General features: G+C 41.1%; 1 protein-coding gene across 3 annotated transcripts in view; it reads right to left on the bottom strand.

The window, feature by feature from the left end:
• The window catches only part of MYO16 (myosin XVI), a 385805-nt gene that overhangs the window by 116164 nt on the left and 254136 nt on the right, over positions 1 to 15505 (bottom strand). For all 3 annotated transcript variants that reach the window (XM_065058425.1, XM_021296623.2, XM_005509047.4), the window contains exons 18-20: positions 12221 to 12338; positions 11373 to 11444; positions 10606 to 10747 (exon numbers count right to left, since the gene is read on the bottom strand). In XM_065058425.1, the coding sequence (XP_064914497.1) occupies positions 10606 to 10747; positions 11373 to 11444; positions 12221 to 12338 (332 nt within the window). The remainder of the gene's footprint in view (positions 1 to 10605; positions 10748 to 11372; positions 11445 to 12220; positions 12339 to 15505) is intronic.

The following is a 15505-nucleotide window of genomic DNA, read 5'->3' as shown; positions in this document are numbered from 1 at the left end:
CCTTCCTTCCTTCCTTCCTGCCTTCCTTCCTGCCTTCCTTCCTGCCTTCCTTCCTTCCTTCCTTCCTGCCTTCCTTCCTGCCTTCCTTCCTTCCTGCCTTCCTTCCTTCCTGCCTTCCTTCCTTCCTTCCTGCCTTCCTTCCTGCCTTCCTTCCTTCCTGCCTTCCTTCCTGCCTTCCTTCCTTCCTGCCTTCCTTCCTTCCTGCCTTCCTTCCTTCCTTCCTTCCTTCCTTCCTGCCTGCCTTCCTTCCTTCCTTCCTGCCTTCCTTCCTTCCTGCCTGCCTTCCTTCCTTCCTGCCTTCCTTCCTTCCTTCCTGCCTTCCTTCCTTCCTTCCTTCCTTCCTTCCTTCCTTCCTGCCTGCCTGCCTTCCTTCCTTCCTGCCTTCCTGCCTTCCTGCCTTCCTTCCTGCCTTCCTGCCTTCCTTCCTTCCTTCCTTCCTGCCTTTCTTCCTGCCTTCCTGCCTTCCTGCCTTCCTTCCTTCCTTCCTTCCTTCCTGCCTGCCTTCCTTCCTTCCTTCCTGCCTTCCTTCCTGCCTTCCTTCCTGCCTTCCTTCCTTCCTTCCTGCCTTCCTTCCTTCCTTCCTTCCTGCCTTCCTTCCTTCCTGCCTTCCTTCCTGCCTTCCTTCCTTCCTGCCTTCCTTCCTTCCTTCCTGCCTTCCTGCCTTCCTTCCTTCCTTCCTGCCTTCCTGCCTTCCTTCCTGCCTTCCTGCCTTCCTGCCTTCCTTCCTGCCTTCCTTCCTTCCTGCCTGCCTTCCTTCCTTCCTTCCTGCCTTCCTTCCTTCCTGCCTTCCTTCCTTCCTTCCTGCCTTCCTTCCTTCCTTCCTGCCTTCCTTCCTTCCTGCCTTCCTTCCTTCCTTCCTGCCTTCCTTCCTTCCTTCCTTCCTGCCTTCCTGCCTTCCTTCCTGCCTTCCTGCCTTCCTTCCTGCCTTCCTTCCTTCCTGCCTTCCTTCCTTCCTTCCTCTGCCTTCCTTCCTTCCTTCCTTCCTGCCTTCCTGCCTTCCTTCCTTCCTTCCTGCCTTCCTTCCTTCCTGCCTTCCTTCCTTCCTTCCTTCCTGCCTTCCTTCCTTCCTTCCTTCCTGCCTTCCTTCCTGCCTTCCTGCCTTCCTGCCTTCCTTCCTGCCTTCCTGCCTTCCTTCCCGCCTTCCTGCCTTCCCGCCTTCCTGCCTTCCTGCCTTCCTGCCTTCCTTCCTTCCTGCCTTCCTTCCTGCCTTCCTTCTTCCTTCCTTCCTGCCTTCCTTCCTTCCTTCCTTCCTGCCTTCCTTCCTTCCTGCCTTCCTTCCTTCCTGCCTTCCTTCCTTCCTGCCTTCCTTCCTGCCTTCCTTCCTTCCTTCCTTCCTGCCTTCCTTCCTTCCTTCCTGCCTTCCTTCCTGCCTTCCTTCCTTCCTTCCTGCATTCCTTCCTTCCTGCCTTCCTTCCTGCCTTCCTTCCTGCCTTCCTTCCTTCCTTCCTGCCTTCCTTCCTTCCTGCCTTCCTTCCTGCCTTCCTTCCTGCCTTCCTGCCTTCCTTCCTTCCTTCCTGCCTTCCTTCCTGCCTTCCTTCCTGCCTTCCTGCCTTCCTTCCTGCCTTCCTTCCTTCCTTCCTTCCTGCCTTCCTTCCTGCCTTCCTTCCTTCCTTCCTGCCTTCCTTCCTTCCTGCCTTCCTTCCTGCCTTCCTTCCTGCCTTCCTTCCTTCCTTCCTGCCTCCTGCCTTCCTTCCTTCCTGCCTTCCTTCTCTGCCTTCCTTCCTTCCTGCCTTCCTTCCTGCCTTCCTGCCTTCCTTCCTGCCTTCCTTCCTGCTTCCTTCCTTCCTTCCTGCCTTCCTTCCTGCCTTCCTTCCTCTGCCTTCCTTCCTGCCTTCCTGCCTTCCTTCCTGCCTTCCTTCCTGCCTTCCTTCCTTCCTTCCTGCCTTCCTTCCTTCCTGCCTTCCTTCCTTCCTTCCTTCTTCCTGCCTTCCTGCCTCTTCCCTTCCTTCCTGCCTTCCTTCCTTCCTTCCTTGCCTCCCTCCTCCCTCCCTCCTCCCTCCTTCCTTCCTTCCCTCTCTCCCTCCCTCCCTCCCTTCCTTCCTTCCTTCCCTCCCTCCCTCCCTCCTTCCCTCTCTTCCTTCCCTCCTTCCTCCCTCCTTCCTTCCTTCCCTCCCTCCCTCCCTCCCTCCCTCCCTCCCTCCTTCCTTCCTTCCTTCCCTCCCCCTCCCTCCCTCCCTCCTCCTCCTTCCTTCCCTCCCTCCCCTCCCTCCTTCCTTCTTCCTTCCCTCCCTTCCCTCCCTCCTTCCTTCCTTCCCTCCCTCCCTCCCTCCCTCCCTCCCTCCCTCCTTCTTCCTTCCCTCCCTCCCTCCCTCCCTCCTTCCTTCCTTCCCTCCCTCCCTCCTTCCTTCCTTCCCTCCCTCCCTCCCTCCCTCCTTCCTTCCTTCCTTCCCTCCCTCCCTCCTTCCTTCCTTCCCTCCCTCCCTCCCTCCCTCCTTCCTTCCTTCCTTCCTTCCCTCCCTCCCTCCCTCCCTCCTTCCTTCCTTCCTTCCTTCCTTCCTTCCCTCCCTCCCTCCCTCCTTCCTTCCTTCCTTCCTTCCTTCCGTCCTTCCGTCCTTCCGTCCTTCCTTCCGTCCTTCCTTCCGTCCTTCCCTCCCTCCCTCCCTCCCTCCTTCCTTGTCTTTCTCTGTTTTATACCACTTGTCTTCTCAGAGAGTCCATACATGTTTTTCTTGACTAGCTGTTAATCATATTAATTCCAGCAAAAATCCTTTCCTTAGATTAAGCATAGCAGAGATTCCCAAGGCAATATAAAGCATGAATGAGCCCATGTTTACAAATGAAATGGCATGTCACCAGTGTCTAAAAGAACAAATAGCAGAAAAGAGCAATTTTTGTTCTGAAAAATCCCCTTATTTTACTTTATTCTTTTACGGTTAATAAACATCACTGACATTTTTCCTCACTATGTTTCATTTATTCAGTATTTAGTATGTATAAATAAAACAGCTATCATTTTAGTTGGGACTGAGAATTGGATTTCAAGTCTAACGATATTTCCTAGCATAGACATTAGAAAAATAGCAATTTGCCAATATTTGAAGAATATTTTTATATCTTGGACCAGTACATACTTGTGAATAGTGAAAAAACAGGCATGGATATTAACTGTAACTCATCTGATTTTTATGATTTGCAGCATTTTGACTGATAACATTTTAAGTCTCCAGTTTTGCCTTTTTCCTCAGAATGACATCTCTGTGAAGATGTCCCTATAGATTAGAAATGCCTTTTGATCTTGTACACTTAACAATTGCATTATAAAGAAACTACACAAAAATTCTTGGCAACTCCTAAAAACAATACACATACACCAGACATCTTGTCTGATGATCTACTGTCTTGGCAGACATCTTGCCATTCATCAAGACATGCTCTTGACCCATTTGCCATTCCTGGCAAGGTGAAAAGAATTCTATTTACAATAGTTCTGACCCAATGCTTCAGGCAAACCTACAGGATACTATTTGACCACTCTTTTTTTCATCCCAGATGATTTTCAGCTCTGAAATCCATCAGGTTCATTCCCATTGTAATTGTTCATAATCTGCCTATGTAAAGCAGTGAAGTGAATCTGCTGAGGTAGGATGATCTAATGTGCCTTTTCATTTATCCCAGATACAGCGTTTCTTGTTCTTCCTCCAACTTCTACTGGTAACCAGGAAGGAAGCCAGTCGGCTTATGTCTGATTTGGAAAAACTAGAAGTGATACTGATTAATGAGGAAATATTTCTAGGGTCAGATAAAGTATATCACTCAGCCTTCAAATGAGGACTCTCAGAATCCTACTTAAGACTCTCTCCGTTGTCCCAGGGGGACAGATTACACCCGTTATCATAAATACGGTTCTTGAAGGGAACAGGCTGAATACTCCTAGTTGGATATGATCATCACCTCAAACAATTACCAAAACAAACTAGTTTCTGAGACTTTTGAGACAGATTTTTCTAAGTTTGTTTTTTTTTTTTTTTTTTTTTTTTTTTTAAGATTATGAGATTTTTGCTGAGATTTGGTGTTGTTGCCACATCTCTCAGTCATCTTGTGCAAAAACTGTAATTTTTCTTTTAACACCACCTTTTCACCACCAGGTGAAAATGGTACAGGTAGAGACAGTGGTTGGACACAGCGGAAAGAAAAACTGGTTCCATATCTGAGAAACATTTATTTGAGTGACTTCACAGGTATGGCAGGAAGGGAGAAATATTTTTGCTCATAGACTCAAGATCTATAGCCCTCTCATCAGTGGCACATACTCTTCCCCACCTCTTTAAAGCAAAATTTGTTCTATGCCTTAAAAAATGGCACTGTCTTGTTTAATGAAATACTGGAAATGATCCAGATCAAAGCAGATCTCAAAATAAGATATTTTGCACCATATTTTATTAGATGCTTTGTACTGATTGTCTGTTTTAAAGATTTTCCTACCTCCAGATATAGAGACAATTCTCATTATGCTGCAGGTTTATGTTTTGAACAAGAACTCTCTTTCTATTCTTCTTGCATTCCCAGCACCCCTCTACTGGTTTAAATAATAGATAAATAAACCATTTATGCTCTGATTTTTTTTCTTAAGCTGGGAAGATTTCTATTTCAGAACATCCCATTCTATAAATTAGATAATGTGTATTAAGAAGGCTATAAATGAGAATCGTCAGACTTTTCACTTTGTCCAATTAAGTGTTGCTACTGCTACTCTCTGACAACATTAAAATTTTGATGGGGATAGGATTATACAGTCAGAATACACAAGCTTTCAGAAAATACCTGTTTATAGATATTCTATATGCTCTGTTTGAAACAGAATCTCCTGTGGCTGACCTGGTGTTATAGACAGAGGGTATAATTGAACGTATATCCATTTGCTTGTCTGTAACAGCCAGGCACACTGGCATTAGTCCCATCTTCACAGAATCACAGAATGTTAGGGATTGGAAGGGAGCTCGGAAGATCGCCTAGTCCAATCCCCCTGCTGGAGCAGGAACACCTAGATGAGGTTACACAGGAAGGTGTCCAGATGGGTTTTGAATGTCTCCAGAGTAGGAGACTCCACCACCTCCCTGGGCAGCCTGTCCCAGAATTCTGTTAGCTTACTGAGAAGAAGTTTTTTCTCAGATTTAAGTGGAACCTCTTGTGTTCCAGCTTGATCCCATTACCCCTTGTCCTATCACTGTTTGCCACCGAGAAGAGCCTGGCTCCATCCTCGTGGCACTCACCCTTTATATATTTATAAACACTAATAAGGTCACCCCTCAGTCTCCTCTAAGCTAAAGAGACCCAGCTCCCTCAGCCTTTCCTCATAAGGGAGATGTTCCACTCCCTTAATCATCCTTGTTGCCCTGTGCTGGACTCTCTCAAGCAGTTCTCTGTCCTTCTTGAACTGAGCGGCCCAGAACTGGACACAATATTCCAGGTGTGGTCTCATAAAGGCAGAGTAGAGGGGAAGGAGAACCTCCCTCAACCTACTAACCACTCCCCTTCTAATACACCCCAGGATGCCATTGGCCTTCCTGGCCACAAGGGCACAGTGCTGGCTCATGGTCATCCTGCTGTCCACCAGGACCCCCAGGTCCCTTTCCCCTACACTGCTCTCTAATAGGTCATTCCCCAACTTATACTGGAACCTGGGGTTGTTACTATCCAGATGTAAGACTCTACATTTTCCCTTGTTATATTTCATTAAATTTTTCCCCACCCAACTCTGCAGCCTGTCCAGGTCTCGCTGGATGGCAGCACAGCCTTCTGGCATGTCAGCCACTCCTGACAGCTTGGTGCCATCAGCAAACTTGCTGATAGTACACTCTATTCCCTCATCCAAATCGTTGATGATTGAAAAATACAGGCTCCAGTAGTGACCCTTGAGGTACTCCACTAGATACAGGCCTCCAACTAGACTCCGCCCCATTGACCATGACTCTCTGGCTTCTCTCCTTCAGCCAGTTCACAGTCCATCTCACTACTCGATCATCCAGACTGCAATCCCTCAGTTTAGCTGTAAGGATGCTGTAGGAGACTGTGTCAAATGCTTTACTGAAGTTAAGGTAGACCACAACCACTGTTCTGCTATCATCTATCCACCTCATTGTGTCCTCATAAAAGCCAATGAGGTTGGTCAAGCACAACTTCCCCTTGGTGAGGTCATGCTGACTGCCCCTAATAACCCTCTTATCCTTGATATGCCTTGAGATGGCATCAAGGATAAGTCATTCCATCAGTTTCCCAGGGATGGAGGTGAGGCTGACCGGACTATAGTTACCCCGGCCCTCTTTCTTGCCTTTTTTGAAGACTGGAGTGGCATTTGCTTTCCTCCAGTCCTCAGGCACCTCTCCCGTTTCCCAAGACTTGGCAAAGATGAAAGATGAGTGGTCCAGCAATGACCCCAGCCAGCTTCCTCAGCACCCGCAGGGTGCATCCCATCCAGACTCATGGATTTATGGATGTCCAGATCGCCTAACTGCTCCCTAACTCAGTCCTCATCAACTAAGGTAGACTCCTCCATTGTCCTGACTTCCTCTGGGGCCTCAGGGTTACGGGGCTCCTCAGGACACATTCCGGCAGAGTAGACAGACACAAAGAAGGCTTTAGTAACTCTGCCTTCTTTGTATCTTCTGTCACCAGGGCACGCACCTCGTTCATCGGTGGGCCTACATTGCCTCTGGTGTTAGTTTTATCTGCCACGTATTTGAAAAAGCTCTTTCTGTTGTCCTTGACCCCTCTCACCAGGTTTAATTCTAAGGAGGCCTTAGCTTTCTTAGTTGCCTCCCTACACCCGCTGACAACAACCTTACATTCTTCCCAAGTGGCCAGCCTCTCCTTCCATGATCTATAAATTCTCCTTTTCCACTATAGCTTACCCAGCAGTTCCCTGTTTAACCACGCAGGTCTTCTGGCTCCCTTCCTTGACTTTCTACGTGTCAGGATGCTCTGATCTTGAGCCTTCAGGCCATATAAAACAGAAACTCTTTGCTAACTAGATAATAAAACATCATGCCTTCTACTTACCAGCAGGCAGGCAAGACAACATTAAGATGTTCTAAATCTTTTATGCCTAATTAGCTTGGTTTTCATCAGAAAAGTAAAGCAGTGTTTCACAAGAGTTCACAGACATTCTTAAATCCCCATAGATGTAAAGTCCTCTTGCAGAATGAGTCAGGAGTTATTAAAAATCATCTTAAGATATTTTATTACTAATATTTGGATCACTAGATCCAACTTTGCCAACGTGTAATCAAGTACCTTGAAATGCCACATTTAGACAACTGTGAATACTGTAGTCTATTTTATCTACAAAACTGAAAAATCAGTAGACTTATTTGAATGGAGGTAAAACAGTAGTAAACTTTGAAGATTTGAGAGATTTGGGAAGAAGTTCACCTAGAGTATTCTCACAATAATAAAATCAGCAGAACAGGAAATAATTGTATGAATTAGTGAATATAAATAACAAACATTAAAAAAAATTATAAACACCTGTGAGAAATTTTAATAGCTTTCTCTAATCTCATTCTAGAGGGCAATTACAGAAAAACAGTTCCTCCCCAGTGAGTTTCTTCAAAACAATATCGGGATGAACAAAGTAATAAACCTCAAAGGTACCTTTCAACCAGTCCAAACTAGCATCCATGGTCATAATGTAGATCTAACTAGACAAAATTTTAAGTAACTTTTTATGAAGGAGAACAACATTTCTGAAGGCGTATTATCTTACTTAACACTGTCATTAAAATTATTGCTTTATATTTGTTGGATAGAATATAAAGTAATGAATTTGCTGGATTCTGGCAACACTTTTATCCTCTATACTTAATACCTCTAGGGTTTGGTCTTTGCAGTTTCTCATAGAATTGTCTCCTTTTCCTTTAAATCTAATGGCAATCATCACTTTACCTTGCCTGAAACCAGCCACAAGCTATTTCATGGTAAATATACATCAATATTAATGACCGAGTAGCTTCACCATTGAAGTTAAACCCAGATAACTAGTTTCCTCAAAAATTGCAAGATTGAATATTTCTCTTAGAGTTACTAGGCCAATAAATCTAATTTTATTGCTTCATAAATTCTCGCTGAAGTGGGATGGAGGGACAGTTAAGATACCTCACAACACAAGAACTGAGTTAGAAACCTTATTCCAGTTTTCTGATGAACGTTTAATTCCATCTGATAAGCAGTAACTGTGTAAGTTTCTGATGGGGGAGTGAAGTGTTGCCAGAAATGTATCAGTCTTACCTAACACATTAGTTAGTGTTTTCGGTGGGTCTTTAAGCAGAGGTTTACTAAAACTGCACCAAACTGGAGGTAAAATGCTGCTAATTGATAGAGTTGCTCAGAAGAATATGAACTAAATCTGAACCACATATCACACAGATTCACACAATGACTTGCATTAATCCAACTTGCATCTTAAACTGCTATGCCTTGATTTTCTACTAAAATTATACAGTATGATTAGGCTGGACCAAAAAAAATCTGGGGTTGGGGTATTATTTTCTTATCTTAAGCGGGCTAACTCAAGTAAGGTTGAAATATCAATGAAGGATGGTCAACTTCATTTTCACTTAAGGAAAGAAAAAAAAGCTATTTAGCTTCACATTTGGAAAAGGACCTGAGGCTGAATTTGGCCTGCTGAAATTCAGTATGTCTTATCATCATTGTCAGTATATCCTGAGATAGTTAGCTTCCTTTAGCCAGCCTAAATGAAGAACTCCCCTTTTTCAAGCATAGATACAAAATAAAACTTCTGTAAATTCCTCATTCCTGACAACACGAAACAGCTGTCCTGTTTTAGGTAGGACAACATCACATAGTCTTCAAGTTACCACACAGGTAGAAATATTGTCACTGAGAAGTATTTCCACAAGGTAGAAGTCACCTCAGGCACATATGATTACACTAAAAATAGACTACAGAGTAAACAATCTACAAACAGGTTTAACTTTCATTATTTGAAGATCCTATTATACCTAGAAATTATAGGTTGACATTACTGAACAACAGAGATACACAACACACTATTCTTAAAGACTGAGAGATATCAAATTGTGAAATTAGACATCAAAAAATTATTTCAAATAATTTTAATAGATTTTTAATATACTGATTCTAGCTTCTTTCCTCAATGGCCACTACAAATGACCTCACTGTGATCAGGAATGCCTGAGATGGATTGTTTGTCACAGACATGCATCAAGCTAAGCCCATGTTCTATAAAACCCAGGAATGAATGGGGAAGAACTGAATGTGACAACATGTCACTGTCTTTCCTTGTTATAAACACAGTACTACAAATTAGGACATGGACTGGAAAGTTGCTTTAGCTTGGTTGTCCAGGTGCCTGCAATTGTAAGGTACTGTGCAATCAGAAGCAGACAAGTAAAACAATTCTGTATTACTGGCAAACCTTCCCTTTGCCTCCAGCGGGAAGCCAGACACTCTGGTGGTATATACATAATGATGGAAAGCATTTATGTGCAGAAAGCTCTGAGTTCCTCAGGCATGGTAGCTTTTTCTGTTAGCTAGGTCTATGGAAGAGAGATGTAATTTATTACTAATTGGTCCTCAAATGGGATAGAAATAAAAGATAAAAATAACACAAAACAAAACAAACAAACAAAAAAAACCCCACAACGAACTTGTGAAGCCTTCAAACTCTTCAATGAGTCTACAAAAGGGCACTTGATATTTGTCCTATGAAGCCAAGACAGATCATATCAGAAAAATATACTTGCTCTTTTTTAGAAGTTCCACATCTGTCTTTTGTGGATTTCCTTTTACCAATAATGCCAAGACGTCTCGTACGTAGCGTTCATTAGAAAGCTTGTTTGAGCACCCAATTAGGTGTACTGCAGGGATGTCAAACCCATTTCCACCAGGGGCCACATCATCCTCACAGTTGCCTTCAAAGGGCTGAAAGTAATTTTAGGACTGTATAAACGTAACTACTCCTACAAATGCAAGGCTGAGGTGGCCCCCAGTGAAAATGAGTTTGACACCCCCGGTCTACTGTTTAGTTTGCTACTTTGATTCTGCTGACACTTCTTTTTTGTTGTTGTTTTTTGTTTGGTTGTTTCTTGGCTGCTCCACTGACACACATTAATTAGCATTCATTTTTTCTAAGAAGCCACGCTGGACAGCAACAACATTGATTTTAGCAGCTGATAACCTAGAGGCATCCAGAATGTACTTAGAACATTTAATTCAGTGAAATGTCAACATTAATTTGAAGGCCTCAGACAAAGTTTTCTCATACCCTGTGGTAAGTTCATAGTTTTGAGGAGAAAGAACAAGAATATTCTGCACTAAAAAAACAATGAGCAGCTTATTGCTTGTTGAAAGACTTTATGCATTCTGTACTATCAACTCTTAAAAGGCTACTAATTCTAACCACCAATCCAGATTACTGCATAAAGTACCATGTCCCCCTACCCAAGCAAATTAATAAACATATATGTTACTGAGGAAACAATTTGAAGGAATGGCCAGTGATTTAAAGATGCAAGCATCACTGCCATGATATCATAAAATGGTCTAAATGCTGGAATTATGTTTCTTTTATGGATCTGGATATGAACAGATAATGACACACCTAATAGTTTGTAATGACATTCCTACCTGCCAGTCTCATCTGGATTTTGAAGGTAGCAGTTGATTGTGTTGACTAAAAAACTAAATAAGCGACCATACAGAGATTTTGCCAAGAGATCCCGGTAAAATTCTGCAATCTCTATAGTATGTCTCCGTACAATCATGTCTCCTAAGAGAGAAAGCAGAAAATGGAGATGAAAGCATGCTGTAAAGCTCACCTTATTTTAGTTACAGTTCCCCCTTTTCACTTCTCCTTTGCCAAACATATGCATGGTGCGGTTTTTTTGTTTTTTTTTCTGAAGCCTTCAGTGAAAGATGAGAAGACTCTCAACAATTGCAAGATCTTCAGTTTGGAAACTTGTACCTTTGTACTTTTTTTTTCTTTATAGGAAAGGGTATGCATACCACACAGAACTAGCATTTTACCAAGAGAGATTTTTTCAAAACCTTTTTTTTTTTTTCCTTTTATTTCAGGACACTCTTGTTGACTTTAGTTTTTGGTATTAATATCTAATCTGTTATCTTGACACACTTTTGGAAGATTAATCAAGTTAGGAGTCTGTCAGTGTCAGACTGTGAAACTGCTTTACTCCATATTACAAAGACACTTCTAATTCAGTGTCCCAGCCTGACTTATTGCATGGCAGATAATCCTACATGTTCCTCAAAGAAAATTTACAAGACCATACAAGGAATAAGAAACAAAATTTGTCTGCTTTCAAATTTTTCAAATCAGAAGGATCAAAAAGCCACCAGGGTGTGATCTATGATAATGTAAGCTTGGAAAAGATTACCTTTAAAATACTGAACATCAGTTGTTAAGGCTGAAGCGAGCTCATCTGTTGAAACCTGCAGCATCCCTGCCACTGAAATGAAAAGACAATTTAAAGAATGCCTGGTCTGTGCTCTACTGCATTTTTATTTTTATAACACATTTTCTTATGTAGATGCTATGTTTTAATAGTGAAAAAACCCACACGTAAAAAAGAAGAGTGCTGTCACAGGAATAATCAAAATTAATGAACATACAAAATCAGATTACTATAATCAGCACTTTGTGAAGTTTGAATGTCTCTGTATATTACATTACAGCTTTCTTTCCTCTTTAAAGGTTACTTAGGACTTTCCCCAGGGCTTGGCAGACTTTCTCTCGTATGAGAGTGAAAGTATGCTACTTATTGACATTCTGTATCCATAAGCCACTTTGAGGAGATTTGTTAGTGAGCAAGAGGGCAAACTTCAAAGCACAAAAACAAGACATAGATTTTTTTTTTTTTTTTAAGACATAGATTTTGAATGTAAGGAATTCAGTTCAATGCAAATTGTTCAGCTGTTGACAAGCAGCACAAGAGCATTTTAAAAGAAGACTGACCAAAGTGCACTGTCCAATTTATTTTGGCAAATGGTAGCATTAAATATGACATCAAATGAGACAATTTGCAATACCAGTATCTTATTTCATCCCATAAAAATCCGTAGTTTATAAAACATCCAAGTCAATTGGATAGTGTCTTCCTACAGTAAATTATTAATTTTCAGTAGTCTTTTTTTTTTTTTTGTCTCCTTGGAACTTTGTTTCCACCTGTCGGTGCATCAGCGCAAGTGCCCTGATTGCGATGCTCTGTGGTCACGTCCTACTGACCTTGTTCCAGTAGCTGCAGGTCTGACACAAATGCTGTCTCAGCGTCTGTCAGAGCTGTAAAGCGAACATCTCCAAGATGCAGAATTGCTGAGAGAATTACAAACAGGTTCTCCACCTCCTGTATGTATTTTATGCAGAATTAAAGACAAAGAAGAGATCTGTTGGGCATATCAGTGAAAGGCAATGCTTTATAAAAATATAAATTCCACTAGTTTGCATCATTGGTATCTGCTAAGTTAAAAAGTACTCACATGTGAACTATTAACAGGAAATTTGGATTTAGAAATCACACTGGAACTTATCTAGGACATATACCAACAAAATTACCTTTTTTTCCTTTTGTTTTAATATAAATCATATTAACTACTGAGTAAAGAAAGTTTTACAGAATATGATAAAAAATACTGACATCTCTTTAATGGATGCATTATTTCTGCAAGAAATAAACCTATTTTCTCCATAGACAACTTCCATCAAGACAAATTCTTTATCTGGGAATAACAAGGTTTGTTTTTTCCTCAGCCACTTGCACTCATGAACAAAGTGTCCAGCTCTAAATTATAACAGGGTCCTGGTAGTAAAAGCTGTAGTTATGGTCTAAAAAAAACCAAAAGCAACCTCCCTTACCCACACGCTTTCCTCCCATGGTTGCATGATATGTTCTGACGCCTTTAAGGCTGTGAAGCAGTTATCTTTAGGGCTAGATTTTTCCTGGCCTCTTTTTTACCACAAAAAGAGAACTAAGTTTGTTTATCAAATTGGTTTTGTCTTTTTCTTTTTAATGCTCTTAACTTCAAGAAAAAAAAATAAATCATGAAATATGAACCAAAAAATGCTAAGACATGGAAAATATTGTGGTTTTGGATTTTCTTTTTTTTTTTTTTTTTTTTAAGGTCAGTTATATAACAATAGTGTTCCTTTAAAATTATAAAACATATTAGGAAACCTAATATCCACTATAGCATTACAAGGCATTATGCATGGCAAAGTTAATTGATAATTCTTTGAATATTTTTGAAAAATAATATTTGGAACCTGATCCTACTGAAACATTAGAAGTGACAGTGAGAGGTCTCACTCACTGGAATCTGTAGAATAAGATTAAAAATACACTACAAATGAAATACTTAGCCAGTACATCCCCTTTATTCTCAGGTGACTGTAATGAATTCAGAACACACTGAAATCAAGTATGTATGACTTCTTCTTCTTGTTCCTTTCTTTAATACACATTCCCATCATCAGAGGACATTGAAAAAAGCTTACAGGCTTCATAGGATACAGACTACAGCACTTCCGATACTTTTTAAGCAAGTTTGATTCTCTAAACTACATTTTAAGACAGGAACTTAAATATCTTACTGTATGAGATAGATGCAAATGGGGAAAGAGTATATTTTTTTATTAATATTACATGGTACCAAATCTGAAGATTGAGAGGAGCAATATATGCAGGCAAAGTCTGAATAAGACAGCTCTTACAATAGAACAACTGTCGTGCTAATATGGTATTCAAGCTAGGGTGCTATTCCCTGTTTCTTGGGAAGGCCTCTTAGGCAAGATGGAAAGGCACCCTAGTACTGTGCCTTTCTTGCTTGTTATCTTCAGAACAGATTTGGGGATCACTGTACAGCACTGAATGGCAGCAGGCTGGGATAGCTGCTTATTCTAGTGATTTTGATAGGGTCTTGGGTTTAGTTCACATTCCAGATTCTCAAGCACTTTTTCGTTGTGCTCTAAGATACATGTTTCCTCAACTTTAAAATCATTTTTTAATAAACATCAACATACTTTGCAAGATATCATTAAAGACTGGTAAGGAATGTTTATGTGATTCTTCAGAAAGACAATCTACTTTAAATGTGGCTAGGTGGTCAAGGAATAATACAGACAGACCTTTCAATGTACCTCAGAAGTAATGGGTAGAAATTTTAGGAGATGTGTTTTATCTACATATTCCCCTCTAACCTTCAGAATAGAACATCAGCCTGCAGTTCTCTGGCACTCCACAGATTTCTAGCCTCCTAAATTATTATTTTAATGCTGCTTGCATATGGAGGATCCTTAAAGATGGTTTACGTTTTTCTGAGAGGCAACTTACTTGCTTTCAAGAACTCTGAGCAAAGTGAACTTGAAGTCCCAGATCCAAAATACTGTCATTTTCTGTGTAAAGTGTTCTTAGTTTCTGTAGGCTTCTAAAATATGGTTTGTCATGCATTCAATTATTTATTTATGGTCTGAACCCCTTCCTCAACAGAACAAAAAAGTTGATAGAGATCTCCAGCCATCCATGGACACTAGGCTAAAGGCAGAACTGCCTGGAACTTTTGCTAATGAAGTCTACAGGTACAGAGCTTGAGTCTTTGAAAGGAATAATTCTGTTAAATATAGTCATATGTGTCCAATTTTGTATATGGTCATGTGAATATTCGTGAAAAAAACAACACTCCTTATACTGAAAGCTGGCATAGGTTACCAAACAACATTTGTTATACCTTAATTAGGGAATGCCAAACAGCTACATGAAGTACCACCACTACAGAAGTCTACCTTACACCTAAATAACAGCTTCAGCAGACTCACTCCTTTTTTTTTTTTTCCTGATAGCCTTTCATCCCTTTTTATTACAACTGTTGCCCATCTGTCATATCTTATGATAATCAAGCATACTGTCACATTAAGTTTTCCTCTGCTTTTTTCTTATGATGCTAAATATCATGTAAAGGTGAAGAAGTTTTTAGCTCATTCTAGAACTACTACTGCTTAGGCATTTGTTTTTGGAGAAGTGCCCCAGCTACAGTGTGCTAGGTAGCATATACATAGTAAGAAATACGTAGCGGTTTGCTAAATATTCTTGTATCCTGAAGGAAATTATACAGCTTTCATGAGCTCTTATACTCAGCCCTCCATTTCTCCTAATTCCCCTCAAACTTCTGTCCTCCAGAATTGCTTCTTGATTAATTTTCCAAATTATATTCTTCGTTAGCTTTATAAGATTAGACAAACACCAGATCTACCATCTTGATGCTTTTTGGGGGTTAAGTCAGCTCTTTCAAGTTATCCAGCTCTAATTTTACTTGACTAAATATGTATTTACTTTTTTTTCAGGTGGTGCTAGCAAAGGCATTTGGAATGTGTGTTTCACAAAATTAAAAGGGACAGGGAGATAATCAGGAAGAGAAAAAATTCCTGTGGGTTTTATGAGGTTTCTGTATTATGGGATTTGATTGTTCCTTTTTATCTGTGTAATTTAATTGTTCAGAGTATTATACCTTGAAGCTGTTT

The sequence above is a fragment of the Columba livia genome, chromosome 1 (genome assembly GCF_036013475.1).
Source record: "Columba livia isolate bColLiv1 breed racing homer chromosome 1, bColLiv1.pat.W.v2, whole genome shotgun sequence".
NCBI lineage: Eukaryota > Metazoa > Chordata > Aves > Columbiformes > Columbidae > Columba > Columba livia.
The sequence above is the reverse complement of the archived record's forward strand: the minus strand, read 5'-3'. Positions and strand labels throughout refer to the sequence as shown.